The sequence below is a fragment of the Equus quagga genome, chromosome 17, assembly GCF_021613505.1.
Source record: "Equus quagga isolate Etosha38 chromosome 17, UCLA_HA_Equagga_1.0, whole genome shotgun sequence".
Lineage (NCBI taxonomy): Eukaryota > Metazoa > Chordata > Mammalia > Perissodactyla > Equidae > Equus > Equus quagga.
Genome location: NC_060283.1, coordinates 17,520,560 through 17,535,963, shown reverse-complemented (window position 1 = coordinate 17,535,963; position 15,404 = coordinate 17,520,560). Strand labels below are relative to the sequence as shown.

The window sequence follows — 15,404 nt, the reverse complement described above, 5'->3', positions numbered from 1 at the left end:
GGCAGACAACTGACCCAGGGAGACCTTCTTAGTCTTTCAGTGCTTCAGTTTCCTCATTTGTAAAGTGATGATGCTACTATCCTGTGTCATGCAAAAGGTTTAGTAAGCATTCAATAAATGTTGCTATCCCTACTAATATTATACATTTCAACCTGTTGCCCCTACAGCAATCTTTCTTGGATCGTTTTAATAATATTGGAATATTGTAATGTGATATGTGAAGCTGATCTAGACATCAATATGTTTTAAAAAAATCATATGTGTGAATATATTCCTGAATATCTGTTAAATGTCGCAAATAAGCTGGACAGTTTAAGAATTCCAAAATAAATGAGACAAAGAACACTACCACAGAACTAACAATTATGTGTAACGAAGAGAAATACACACATTATACATGAACTAAGATTGGAGAGGTACTAGTTTGTGCTTTTTAGATGCTTTGATGCTTTTTCTTTGTTTTATACTTAAAACAGTTTAATAGTACCATTAATCGTTAATTACAGAGTTATCTATTCATGGCGAGGGACCAGCTGTTTTTACAAAGAGAAATTTCTGACCTTAGCTCTATTTCCCATACAGAGTCTGTAGCTCTCATCTGGGTAAGTATTTCCACACCTAAAAGGAGCCAAAACAGATGAGCTACAATCCAGGAAATCTATAGAAAAGGAAAGTTTAGTTCAGAACTAAAACTTTAGCGTCTACTATGTTATATGTTCAGTTTACATTAAGTATGGTATATTTAACTTCCATATTAAGCAATTTAAGGGTAAAAAAATAATTCGTAGAGATTAATTAACTTCCCAAATGCACTATGCTACTAATTGGAGGGGGTCATGATAGAATCAGAGCTCATATACTTTTTAATATATAAAGGAATATCTCAAGCAGCACTCTTTTTCAACATGCCAAGCTACTATTTCCTCTTCTGAGCTTTTGCATTTGCATTCCCTTCTTCCTTCATATGTCTGCATAGCTGGCTCTTCTTGCCAAGTCAAGTCACCTCTTCAGAGATCTTCGTTGATCACTCTGTCTGTACCTCACCTCCCCTTATTTCTTATCTTACTAGCATGCTGTAGTTTTCTCATAGCAGCTCCACTCTGTAAAATATCTAATTTGTATATTTGTTTATTATTTACTCCTTTTTAACAAGAAGAGATCCTGATGCAAGCCAGAATCTTGTATTACTTGTTTATCTTCATATTCCCAAAATTTAGAATATTTCTAGATATAACAAATATATCTGACATATAATTGACTTTAATATTTATAATATGAATTATTATAAGCAAGTATAAACAGAAGCCCAAGTATAAATCAATACTGTATTCTTCACTGTTCCTATGGAGAATTTAAATTCCCAAGATGATTCTAATCCTACAGACACATCCTTAAGATCCATGTCAAGTTTTTACTTCTTGAAAGAAGTAAACTGGGGAAGTGTATTAAAAGGAGAAAATATTGGAGGGAAAATTTCCCTTGTAGTGACATTAAATTTGAATACAATAATTATAAATTGAATTGATTGCTTCTGAAAACCAGACACAGTGGTTATTAAAACTTGTCACCTAAACTTTGCCTCATGACCTTTATCTATTGACATAATGTTGATAGTGTGTGCTAGGTCATTGAACCACTTGTAGTTTACAACTGACAGAGCCTGAGCTGTTAAATCCCTTTACTGCTAAGAGTAGTAGCAATTAAACAAGCATAACGTTTAGCTAAACAAAATAAGATGACTAGGGATTTCATGTGTTGAAAGCATATGATATCATATGCTGCATCATGGAGGATAATTATGTCAATAACTAGATTGTAACACCAATTACCACTGACAAGTCCTAGCCTGGCTTTAGTCATAATTGAGCCCTGTGGTGATATCATATTGTAATAATTTAGCAAAGTAGAAATGTCTAATTTTAATAATATATGTTATCAATGAATGTAATATGCTATTTTACTGTTAGAAAACTGATAAACATTAATTGTAACTACCTATAAGTCTTATTAAACAAAACATTACACTTATACATTCTCATCTTGGACATTGTGCAAAATCTGCATTGATTTTTAAATTATATGAATTGTAATAAGGATAAATGTGACTCAAAATTTTCCAGAAGGGGCTGGCCCCATGGCCGAGTGGTTATGTTCATGCACTCCCTTTGGTGATCCAGAGTTTTACGGTTCGCATCCTGGGTGTAGAAGTAACACTGCTCATCAAGCCACACTGAGGCAGCAATCCACATAGCAGAGCCAGAAGGACCTACAACTAGAGTATATAACAATGTACTGGGGAGATTTGGGGAGAAGAAGAGGAAAAAAAAAAGACGATTGGCAACAAATGTTAGCTCAGGTGCCAATCTTTAAAAAATGAAAAGAAAGAAAGAAAGCAGAGAAGTAATTGGTACAAAAAAAAAAGTTTCAAGAATAAAATAAAGATATTCATGCTTTTTATTTGTCCTTAGGCAATACACATTGAGCCTATGTGAAGGCAATGCCAAATTTCACGGATGTGACAGAATTTATTCTTCTGGGGTTGACCAGTCGTCAGGAACTTAAAGTTCTCTTTTTTGTGGTGTTCCTACTAGTTTACATGATCACCCTTTTAGGGAATATTGGTATGATCATTTTGATCAGCATCAGTCCCAAGCTTCAGAGCCCTATGTACTTTTTCTTGAGTCATTTGTCTTTTGTGGATGCGTGCTTGTCTTCCAATGTCACCCCCAAAATGCTGGAAAACTTGTTATCAGAGACAAAAACCATTTCTTATGTTGGGTGTTTGGTGCAGTGTTACTTTTTCATTGCCCTTGTCCACGTGGAGGTCTATATCTTGGCGGTGATGGCCTTTGATCGCTACATGGCCATCTGCAAACCTCTACTTTATGGCAGTAAAATGTCCAGGACTGTCTGTGTTCGGCTCATCTCTGTACCTTATGTCTATGGATTCTCTGTGAGTCTAATATGCACACTGTGGACGTATGGCTTGTACTTCTGTGGAAACTTTGAAGTCAACCATTTTTATTGTGCAGATCCTCCTCTCATCAAGATTGCCTGTGGGGGTGTCCACATCAAAGAATACACAATGATTGTTATTGCTGGAATTAATTTCACATATTCTCTCTCAGTGGTCCTCACCTCCTATACTCTCATCGTAGTAGCTGTGCTACGCATGCACTCTGCTGATGGGAGGAGAAAGGCTTTCTCCACTTGTGGGTCCCACTTGACAGCTGTTAGCCTGTTTTATGGGACTCTGATATTCATGTATCTCAGACGGCCCACTGAGGATTCTGTGGAGCAGGGGAAAATGGTGACTGTGTTTTATACCACAGTGATCCCCATGCTGAATCCTATGATCTACAGTTTGAGAAACAAGGATGTGAAAGAGGCTGTCAACAAAGCAATCATCAAAGCAAACTTGGGGCAGTGAAACTGCAATAGATATTTTTATATGATGCTGCTACCTATTATAAATATCGAGGCATAAAAATTCTAGCTGAAGAAGGACTTTCTAAAGCCAACACTTACAAATACTAAAAGGTCCAATCTAATACCCTGAAGCTGTATCCCATGAACGGACTCTAATTACTAAGCTTGCTTTATCCTACATATGTAATCATATTATTGAAACTGACATATTAGTGTTATTCACAATGTATTTAAAATTGTGCTAAGTCTAGTTATAGGAGGAACTTATAAATAAGTTTAGATAAAGAAATGTTAATTTTGAGGTACCCTTTTTAGAGTCAAACATGACGTCCTAGAATATTTTCTATATGCACATGCTCCTTGACCTAGATTTCACATGAAATATATACTTTCTTGAGAAAAAGAATAAGAATTCATCTCTTTTCCAGGACTACAGGATGTTGATGGACCCTGATTTACCTAAAGTGTTCTGTAATATTTAAATATACAAGGATTTTTTTAAAATGAAATTGTATTCAGAATCTTTAACTATTCTCTCAGTACGATCACAAGATTTGTCCTCAGTATGCATTGTTCAATATTTAACAATGTTTATCTTTTAATAGTCCATTTAATTATCCTAATTCTATTCCTAGGTTTGGATCCTGATATACATTTCTTGATGTTAAAAGGGTGAAATATCTCTGATAAATTGCTTTCCTCTCCTCCTCATAATAAAAAAGTGAACTAGTATGAATTTTATGATATTAAAATAAGACCTTTGGCCATAGTACATTGTCCTGCTAAACCTTTGGTTGAAAATGATTTGAAGCTATTGTTTGATTCCGATTTCTTCTCACTAATGCTACATTCTTTGGTTCTTTACTTAGCAGCTTAAATCAAACTTTCAGTGCCTAGAGTGTATCTACAAGGTTAGAAGCACTGTTTAACTGAGTGCTCTTATACTGATCATGCATTCAGATTTGATCAATATAGTTCAAAATATTATCCCCTTTGGGCTAGGTTGAAAATCCTCAAAAGATTACTGTTCCATTTATCTAGATTGGTGCATCTATAGCATACTTAATCTACCTTCCATTCTTGCTACAGGTAGAATACAACGTTGTCTAGCCTTGACTACTCTTGCTAATTTACCAGGATAAAGGAAAATGGGTATTAGAAGTGATTCCTGATGAGTGAGTTTATTTTTGGGTAACTGCTAATCCAATTAAAGGGAATGTACATTTGAGGATGTGAAGGAGGACTGAGAAGTAGCATACAGTTGTGGTAAAAACACTGGCAAGATAGACTAATTCATGCAGAGTACTGTTACTCAGGCTAATGTACTAATTAACTGTGGGCAACTATCCTGTAAATGGATTTGAAGAGAGGCAGGTGGTGGTAGGGGGAGGAGAGTTCTCTTTCATAACTTTAGATTCTGAGCAGGAAGAAAGGGTACCATTGGATAGAATTGGAAATTATGTTAGCAAAGATTTTCATAATTTTGAACTACCCAAATTGGCTTCTAAAGTGTTAAAGTCAAGAGCAAAAAGCAGGGCTGCTCAAGGAGCAACTGCTTTCACAGAGACTGACATTATAACCTGACATTCTAAGATCATATTTTCTGGGATCCTTATGGGAGATATTCCTTAGTCTACTATTTCATTTTTGCTTCTGGCAATAAAGCACTGGCCATTCAGCTATTGAACACAGTTTCCATCTTCCTTTCAGGCCAAGTATAAGACGTTTTTATGAAATTTTGGCAATAAGCTTTCAGTAGAAAGTTATGTATAAGACCTAAGGGTCATCTCCTCAAGGTCAAAGGTGCTAGATTTGGACATTTTCCTCCCCCTTCCCACTTGAAAATGTCACTGAAGTGGTTGCCCTAGACTCATATATGGAAGCCATATATTGAGAGTCTAATTGCTTTACCCAAACCTCTCACTCACATTGTTGCCTGAGAAAGGAATAAAATTCTATCTTATTAAGTCAAGATACTTTGGAGGTTCACTTGTAATAGCACTTAGCCAGAATCCTAATCTTCCCTCCAAGAGTTCTTATAACAGCTTCCATAAACATGATCCTTGGCATCTCACCTCTGCATCTACTACTTTCTAAGGCAAATTTTGCTTTGAGGACAATCAAGTCTCCTCAGATGCTTGCCTATTCTGGTATTGAGTGCATTGCATCTGATGATCTGTCTAAATCAGAAGGAGGTAAAAACTCAAACTTCTGGCCATAGATATTAGTTTATATCATTTTTGCCACATTGCCTAATGAGTCTTTGGACTTGTCACAATCTCCAGTTGTCACATTAGTTGCCTGTGAAACCCTTTTGTCCCAACTTCTAGGCCACTTCTTTCTACTAGCATTTTCAGATACTTAACAACATACTTTCTTAGGATTAATAATTCTTAGCCATTTTCTTTACAATGTGTTTGTAGGTATAGGCTAAGTGAGCTTCCATCAAACATTTTAGCCAATGCACATCTTTAGCTATTGTTACTCATTATGGCTTGAATTGTGTCCTCAAACAAGGTATGTTGAAGGCTAACCCCAAGTACCTCAGAATGACATTATTGGAAAATAAGATCATTGCAGATGTAATTAGTTAAGATGAGATCATATTGGTGTAGGGTGGGCCATTAATCCAATATGACTGATGTCCTTACAAGAAGAAGGAAGTTTGGACACAGACATAGAAGGGAGATGGCCATGTGAAGACAGAGGCAGAGGTTGGATTCATGCTGCCACAAGCCAAGCAGTGCCTGGGTCTCCCAGAAGCTGGAAGAGGCGAGGAAGGATACTTCCCTGGAGCTGCAGAGGGAGTGTGGTCCTGCCAGTAACTGGATTTCAGACTTTAGACTCCAGAACTGTGAGAGAATAAATCTTTTTTGTTTTAAACCATCTACTTTGCAGTACTTGTTAAGGCAGGCTGATAAAACTAATACATTACTGTTTTGTTGCCATATTAGAACTCTGGTTTTCCTATGAGGCTCTTTTTCAGTCTTCAGGGCTATACCCTGGCAGGGTAAGCTATCATCCTTCCTCTTCTTCAAACTTAACTGAATGTTCTTTCGGGAACTGTGTGATTTTGCAACAATCTCACCTGATTCTGGTATGCTCCCCAGAGGAAGGGGCGCAAGATTCCTTTTCAAAAATTCAATAACTTTAAACTCTACTCATACTGCCTGCCAATCTCAGGTTGAGACTTTACTACTTGTGGTCAGGGAAATGGCTCTTTTGTCATTCTGAGTTCTTTCCTACTTTTCAGTTTATCATATAACCTCTGTGCTCTTCTCTTACCTATTTAATGTTATGCTTTGGAATTAGGAAACAAGCAAAACCAAAAGAACAGCAACAAAGATTTTCTCCTTTCTCGAATTTGTGCCCTTGGCAATTGACAATGACATCCAAGATTAGTTTCTCTGCTATGATGCTTCCTCAAATAAAATGAAGAAATCAGGTTAAGAAGTGGAAAGTCATATTTGTAACACTGCTTTCTCTCCAGAATTTATACAATTTGTATTCACTTCAAACACCTGATTGTTGCCTTAATGGTGGTGTTGGGGTAGAATGAGGCAGATATAAAAATAATTTTTGAAATGCGTAGTTTAATATTTCAATATTGATGTCTTCACATAAACCTAAAATCTAAACTTAACCATGCAATCCATACAAAGATAATTTGAATGACTTAAGCTAACCTGGTTAGCACAGGCTTCTGATTTACTTCTATACAGTAATTTCTTTTGCCAATATTTCCCAAAATACAATACATGGTGTAATTTTATATAGTACACAGACATTTAGTTAATTGAAATGTTTGAGTATATATATTTTTGTTATTTTCTATTTATGGTAATTGACATTTTTCTCATCTGCAGTGGTTATATAAAGTTTAGTTTTCAGATTTATTTAAATAAAGTGCTAGTCAATTTAAGAAAAATATGCTAATCAAATAATAAATGTGATATGCCAATGTAGGAAGAATCATAAATCATAACAATAACTAAAAGACAGAAAACACAACCCTATGACAAAGTCAACACAATCTTACACACACACACTCTCTACCTATCATATATGTGCATATATAGTTAGAGTATACACATTATATAGTACAATATATGTATATATTATATACAATCGTGTATATATACCCACATATATAATATACATAATATACACATGTACATATAATATATAAAATATATAATATGTCTGTGTATATATGTATATATATACAATTCTGTGTATGTTTATAAATACAGCAACCTCTTGGGATACAATTGCCTATCAGGCACTATTTCCTATTGGGTTTATAAATACCCTATTTTCATTTTTTTAGAGTTCAATAATTTCTGCAGTTGCCCAAAACTATTAAGTGATTCAAGTGAGACTGAAAATTCAGTAAGTCTGTTGTGAAAGTCTCTGTTGTTATACTATTGGTTAATATTAGTCATATAATATTCAAACAGATTTGGAGGGAACTCAGATATCCATTGTGCTTCCTTCATTGTTCAAGGAACTAAAAATCTAGAATAGAACCAACTTTGAGTTCCTGAGCTTTATGAGTACCACTCACCCAGAAATGAATGGTGTCAAATCAACTTTTCATCTTCTTCCCACCACTCACAGGTGGTTTTGAAGAAGACAGAGACATTATCTAATGTCACTTAGCTAGAAGTGATGAAGCTTAGGTTTGAACTCAAGATTATAAGATTCCAAGAACTAGTTTCTTTCTATTTCACTGAGATACCACAGCTTGAATGCAGACAGATGTTGATCACTGGTCATGCCTGGGTCTGAATTGTGAGCTTTTTGGTGAGATGAAATCAGGAATGACAAAATTAAAAGAGGAAATCAGCTCATGATCGGAAAGGGGTCATAGTAACCCTGGCATGTACCAACAGCGTGGCTTCATTTTGTTCATTTGATAATAAACTTCATTTTGTCCATTGTTCATTTTGTTCATTTTTTATTGTTTATGACTTGCTTGTCAAATGAACAAAATACATTTCCTGGGTCTCTAGATCCATTCTGATACCTATTACAGTAGCACATAGGTCATAGTAACACAGACTTATAATTCACTACATTGATCAATACATTTACTTTGGAATCCATTCACCATCTACTTGCCTCATTTTTGGAGGAGGTCATCCAGAGGGTGAGACTGCCAGTTGACTCTCCAGCTGGACCTGAGCAATCAGAGGCTACTCACTCCCTCTTCTGTCCTGGAATATATGTTCCACTCACCATTCCCGTAATGGGGAATGCTCCAAGGACATAGCTTTGAGAGAGTAAAGCATTGAGAACACCTGGACGATATATGTGACCTCACTCAGATAAGCCCTGTGTATAAATATTTAAGATTCTGGTGGATGGGTGTGGAGATCTCATCTTGCAGCCACCCAAGAGAAGCGTCATATGTAAGTTCCCTTCCTTGTTAAAGCTGCCACCTACAAATCTGGAGTGGACTGTCTCTTTCTTTGGTGTTCTTTGCCCTCTTTGTAGGGAGCTCAGTTTCAGATTTTTCTGGGGAAACTCCTGAGGTTGTGAACTAACAGTTACTTAAAAAATTATTTTAAAAAACCCACATAAACCACTCAAAATGGCTTAATAAAAATAAATGTCGTTTGTATCTTTGTTTTTATTTTTGAATAAAATCACAGTGATATGTTACAAGACTCAAGAGTGGGAAACATAACCAGGCTTCACAAAAAACCGTACTTGGGCCCTGGACACTAGAAACAAAGATAGCTACACTCTTTCGTTTGTTGAACCCACATGGATTTCTCCCATGTAAATTTATTTTTCTTTCTCTACAAACCAGCTTTCTATTTCTCAGTGTATAGGAAAGTATACAATGGAAAACTCACTCAGCTCCAGAAAGCACTTAACCTAAGATTAAGTGATCAGTTGAGACTCACTAGAATTACAAGATTACAATTTCAAATTCCCTTGAAAGACATCTGATTGGCTGGTCCTCAGTCACGTGACCACTCCAGTGTACTGTGCTTATAGGGGTATGTGCTTATAGGGGTAGAATCAGTAGGACAACAGTGGATGTCACATTCCACCTCTGTGAGGAGGGAGATTCTCAGAGGGGAAGGGTTATTGTAAGCAGGAAAACAGTCTAAATCGTGTCCATTTGGTTTGCTTCCTGACTCATTCACTCATTTTTCTGCCATCATTCAGAATGGTTACAGGGGTCATATTAGACACTAGGAGTCAAAAACTGTAGAAGATAAATTCGTCCTACAGTATCCCAGGAATTAAGTATGTCAGATTGGAAGGCTAAACTCTGTACACAAGCCACACTTAAGCATTTCATGACACCTTGGCAGACCGATGAGGCAGAAGTTATATTTACACTAGAGTCTGGTGGGCTTCACAAGAAAAAGAATCAAGATTGACAATTTGTCCCTTATTTATTTTTAACAGGCTTAAGACATTTCTTTTCCAAATTAATACTGCCTTATTCCACATATGCCCTTGTTCTCCTAAGGGCCTGATTCAATTCTCCCACACTTGGAGGACTCCACAAGGTACTTGTGGCTAGTAGCTCATGCTACTGGAATTTTTGCCTTGTTTGCACATTAACTGTCTTAATCACCCTTCTTTGACACTTTAGCTCTCTCTGAGTCTCACTAACTCATATTAAAATTAAACAATTATTTTTGTAATTATTTGATAGATATATGCCCCTTCTACCAGACTATTAAGCACTATCAGGAGGAGAATGTGTTAGTTTTTGCTCTCTATTGATGGTGCACAATATCAAGCACAGGGTAGATGTTGAACATTTGACTTTATAAGTGAAACAGACAAAGTTCTTACTTCACAGTTGAAGGTTTAAGTGGGTTTTAGATTATGTTGCTTTATAATCACCCAACATTGAGCTACATTCTTGGAATCTAACAGCAACCATATCTATCACTTGGTTCTAGGCTATGCCTTCCTGTCCCCAAGACCATTGTAATTTCTTCATATCACCAAAACTTCAAAGGACATTTACAGAGTACCGCTTTGCTAAGGGAATTTAAGGATGTTTGCTTTTTTGCTTTGACAGGGTAATAAAAGGGAATATGGCTTTCCAAACACTAATCCTGACTCACAGATCTGCATAGTGAAAAATAACATTTTTAAAGGACATAATAATTATGTAATTTCAGGGAGTCATCACTAGTGAATCTAGTGGTGGTCAGACACAGAGTGAGGAATAGACAGGGTACAGTTGAGGATCAGGCTATAGCATAAAATGACGGGAGGATGGACAATAAACTTATCTCATCACCTTTCTTGACTCCTTCTCTATCCTCCACTAATTCACAAAACAGAAACACTTTTGAAAGGAGCAGATAAATCTTATTATCAGTTGAATAGGAACTCTCCAGGTCAAAGCTATCAGTGTTACATACTCAAACAGCAGCAATTTGTTAAGAATTTAAATTTTAGGGGGCCGGCCCGGTGGTGCAGTGGTTAAGTGCTCACATTCCGCTTCTGGCAGTGCTTCGGTTCACCGGTTCAGATCCCAGGTGCAGACATGGCACCACTTGGCAGGCCATGCTGTGGTAGGCATCCAACACATAAAATAGAGAAAGATGGGCATGGATGTTAGCCCAGGGCCAGTCTTTCACAGCAAAAAGAGGAGGATTGGTGGTGGTTTTAGCTCAGGGCTAATCTTCCCCAAAAAGAAAAAAGAATTTATAAAGAAAGAATTTAAATTTTACCCCTTTAAACATTTCATCTTATTTTAGACTATATGAAAAATAGAACTTATGTACAAAATAACTTTACTCATATAAAGAATGGTAAAAATGAATTTACTCCATCAAAAGATTATAAAAACAACATATCTACGTGTGGCGTTGTTCCAAGACAGGCATTATTCCAAGTCGTTTCTTAAAGTTTGTTAGAGGCAGGACATAATATTTTTCAATGGGTTCCCTCAAGGAACTTTTTACCTCTTGGTTACTCAAACTCTACATCATGGGGTTCAACATGGGAATGACTATTGTGTAGAACACAGAGTCTCTTTTGTCTGTGCGGAGGGAATGGTTTGATTTTGGCTACAGATAAATGAAGATCAGAGTCGCATAGAATATAGTCACAGCTGTCAAATGAGAGGCACAAGTTGAGAAAGCTTTGCAACTCCCTTCTGTAGATTGGATTCTCAAAATTCAGCCACAGTGTACAAGTAAGAACTATGGGCGGTGGACAAAATGCTGATCATGTTAAATCCAGCAAGGATGAAAATCAAAATTTCTTTGAAGCTGGTATCTGAGCAGGTAAGGGTCATCAATGGGATGTCATCACAATAGAAGTGACTGATGATGTTGGGGCCACAATAGACCAGTTGGGAAGTAACTACTGTGTGGAGCAAAGCAACAGAAAAGCTGTCTAAGTACGGACCCACTAACAGCTGCATAAACAGTTTTTGGGGCATGATCACCATGTAGAGAAGTGATCATAAGCCATTATTGCAAGAAGGAAGATCTCTCATATAAAGAAGTTCAGGAAAAAGCCCAGCTGTGTTGCACATGCATAGAAAGTTATGGACCTGTGGTTGGCCAGGATGGTCTCCAGGAACTTGGGGACTATTGATGAGGATTGAAATAGGTCTACAAAGGCCAGATTACTTAGGAAAAAGTTCATGGGTCTGTAAAGTCAAGAATCCAATCGTATTAATGAAATCATCCCCACACTCTCTACCAAAGTTACAGTGTATGCCACCAAAATGAGCAGAAAGTGAATGATCTCAATCTCTCTATGGACAGAAAAGCCTGAAAGAATGAATTCCATCACCCTTGTGCTATTACTTTCAGTCATTTATTCCAGTTTCTCCACTGCTGAAAAAGGACAAGATAGAGTAAGACAGAAATCATTGGGACTAAGGAATTGTCATCACACACCAATTTTTGTGTGCTTTAGCTCAAAAAACTATTGTTCATTGCAGTAGAATATCAAAACAAACAAATACATCCCATTTCAAACTCTCCTCTCTATCCGTTTATACATTTACAAGGACAAAAGTTGAGGGCCAATAAAAATGAATCAACTGAAAGCTGCACAGTAAAGATAAAAAAACAAACAAATCATTTTTTGTTTGTAAAGATATTTAATATTTTATATTCAGATCATTTAAAATTATATTTGATAAGGATAAGAAAAATTTTTATTTCCAGCTCCCTTATTTTCTTTTTGGTGAAGCAAAACTTGAGTGTACTAATTTTATATCTTTTTAAATAGATATTTTTATTGTAGTTTAACAAATATTTATCAGGCTAAATTAAAAGCTAAGCAGAATATTCAATGGGGAGAAAAAATGAGGCCATTAAAATGTTTCTACTTGTGAATCAGGCAAATTTTGAATTCATATGTAATTAACTTATTTTAAAATACTGCTTTCTAAAAATTAAAAAAATACACTCATATTAGGGCTAGAATATAGATATTTTAAAAGTATAGTTCTCTATATTAACGTGTTCTATAGTGTTGTATTTTAATCACTTCCAACATCTATAATCAAGAGTGTTTTCTACAATCTCTGGTAAAACTTCAGTGAAACAATAGTATACATCCTGCTTTCAAAAGCTAGTAATCTCTTGGACAAGAGAAAGAAGGATTTTCTGGAAGTAATACTCTGTCCTATGATATGTAACCTGCATGGTGTTACTGGGTGTTATGTACCTCTATCCACTTCTGAAACTGAAAAAGCTAACTTTAATTTTGGGAGGAAAGTAAAGAATAAGAAACTCTCAGCATATCAAAATAAAAAAATAAAATGTGTAAAATAAGAACCATAATTCCTTTTCCTGCTCAAAGATATTGCCTAAAGAGAAACTTTTCCTTTTTAACAGTTTGGTGTGAGGGGTCAGAAAGTCTGTCCTTTTAATTTTCTCTTCTCCTTGTACTGACAGCTTAATACTATAACTTGAACATAATATGTTCTCCAAAATCAAAACAAACATACACACACATATGCAAATACACATACATACATATATGTATATGCATATATGAAAACACAAACATATGTACACATACATGTGTACATAAAATCTCACATGAAAATAATTTTCTCCCTTATCTGTTTGCTTTTCACTGAGTGGACTCAAAGCCCACCTTGTGAGAGGTGTGTTTGAACTGCCTTGTCTTCCTGAACTGGCATCTTAACACAGCTATCGGTACTATAACTCACTATTCTGGGAATATAATGAAGGAGGAAATGAGGAAGTATTGATTCAGCCAGCGTTTGCTCCCTTGCAGACATGGGAACATATTGAGTCTGGTCCCACTTTTGGTCTTCCATGATTAATATCACTTTGGGCATTTTAGAAATAATTAGTGGAAGTTTTTGTATTGAGTTTTTTTTTTCTTTTTTTTTTTGCTCATACGCTGGAAACAGACTGATTTTACTTCTCTGTATATCAATAATAAAAGGAAAAAAACACAACTCCCACACATCCTCATCAATTTCAAATTTTGAAAAGACAAGTTCCAATTTTTGTATATTTCTTTCACTTAAGAATGTCTTTGATACACATTTTTTAAACCATCAAATTTTTCTTCTAAGAGAAAGGCAACTCTCACAGAACAAATGCTGTTCTTCCAAAGGAATTGGCTTCTGAAGTTTTATCAACAGATAAAAAGTGTCTTCTCCTTCTGAAGGAAGCCCAAGTCTCAGGGCTCAGCTGAGAGAGATTTTTTATTTTGAGAGGGGTATTTCATTCTCGAGGGTAGACATGAGCTTCAGTTGGAGCAGAGTTAGAGAGGGTCATCTATTTTCTTTTCTTTTCTTTTTTGTTTTTTTGCTGAGGAAAGATGAGGTCACATGTGTGCCAATCTTCCTCTATTTTTATTTTTAGTATGTGAGTCACCAGCACAGCGTGGCTGCTAACAGAGTGGTGTAAGCCCACAGCAAGGAACCAAACCCCAGCCACTGAAGTGGAACATGCTGAAGTTAACCACCAGGCCACTGGGTCTAGCTACAGCCATTTTCATTTTAATGGGGGAAATTATGGATTATTTGGGAGAGGAGGGCTATGGAAATGACCAACCTTACCTGTTAACCTATCTGGTTGGGGAAAATATGAATATTTCCATAGAGTCATTTTCAATGACTCTCTGGGATAGTGAGTGTATGTGAATGTATGATATAGCCCTTTATATAGTGAAGTCCATATTCCTTAGAGAGTTAATTCCTAATGTTCCCCAGACATGACAGCCTCAGGGTCACTGACCCTCTGTAGTGCAACTGTGATTAGAAAGTTTCAATTAGAAAAAGATTACCCTATACAAACAAAAATAGTATTAGGCCGTATTTTAAATCGAATGATCTGACCATGAAAACTCTAGTCCTTCATTATGAATAACCAATTTAATTTGTATAAACAAAACAAAGAAAAGCAAAAACAAATGGAAAAAATTTTAAATATCTCAAACTCGTCTAATATATTGTTACCATTTGTTTACATTTGTCCCTTTTCTCTTGACTTTCTTAGTCAGAGGGAATTTGATAGAATCTTTTGTTTTACCATTTTCTGATAGTGTGTTTTATACCTAGAAGTTATACATTATAAAGCAGACAAACCTCTTTATTTTTTATTTGCTAAGTGTAGACATGAAAACAGTAGCAAATCCTCTGTATCTACATCCTAAAGTGTTAACCTTTAACTTTCTAAAATCACATTGCCTTAATTTGTTGTGTGACCTGAGGCAAACATCTAAGTGATTTGTTTGTCCAAATAGCTAATTGCTGTATTATTAATTATATAATCCATCTCTATCTTATTAATTTACAATTAACTTAGACTTTAGAAATATCACCCAATTTACTGTAATAACTCAATAAAATCAACCAGCTTCTATATATCATAAAATCTTTGAAGTTTAAAAACCTTGATAGGTCCAGGGCATTTTTATATATCCTTACTTTTGTAAGAAAATAATTTTTTCCAGAATATAAAGTGTATATATACTGTGTA

The 15,404-nt window shown here is 35.7% G+C and overlaps 1 protein-coding gene across 1 annotated transcript; it reads left to right on the top strand.

Moving 5' to 3' along the window:
* The first annotated feature begins 2,497 nt into the window (after positions 1-2,497).
* LOC124229422 (olfactory receptor 5M9) lies at positions 2,498-3,430 on the top strand. Its single transcript, XM_046644633.1, has one exon. The coding sequence runs from the start codon at positions 2,498-2,500 to the stop codon at positions 3,428-3,430; it is 933 nt and encodes a 310-aa protein (XP_046500589.1).
* Positions 3,431-15,404: the final 11,974 nt, after the last annotated feature.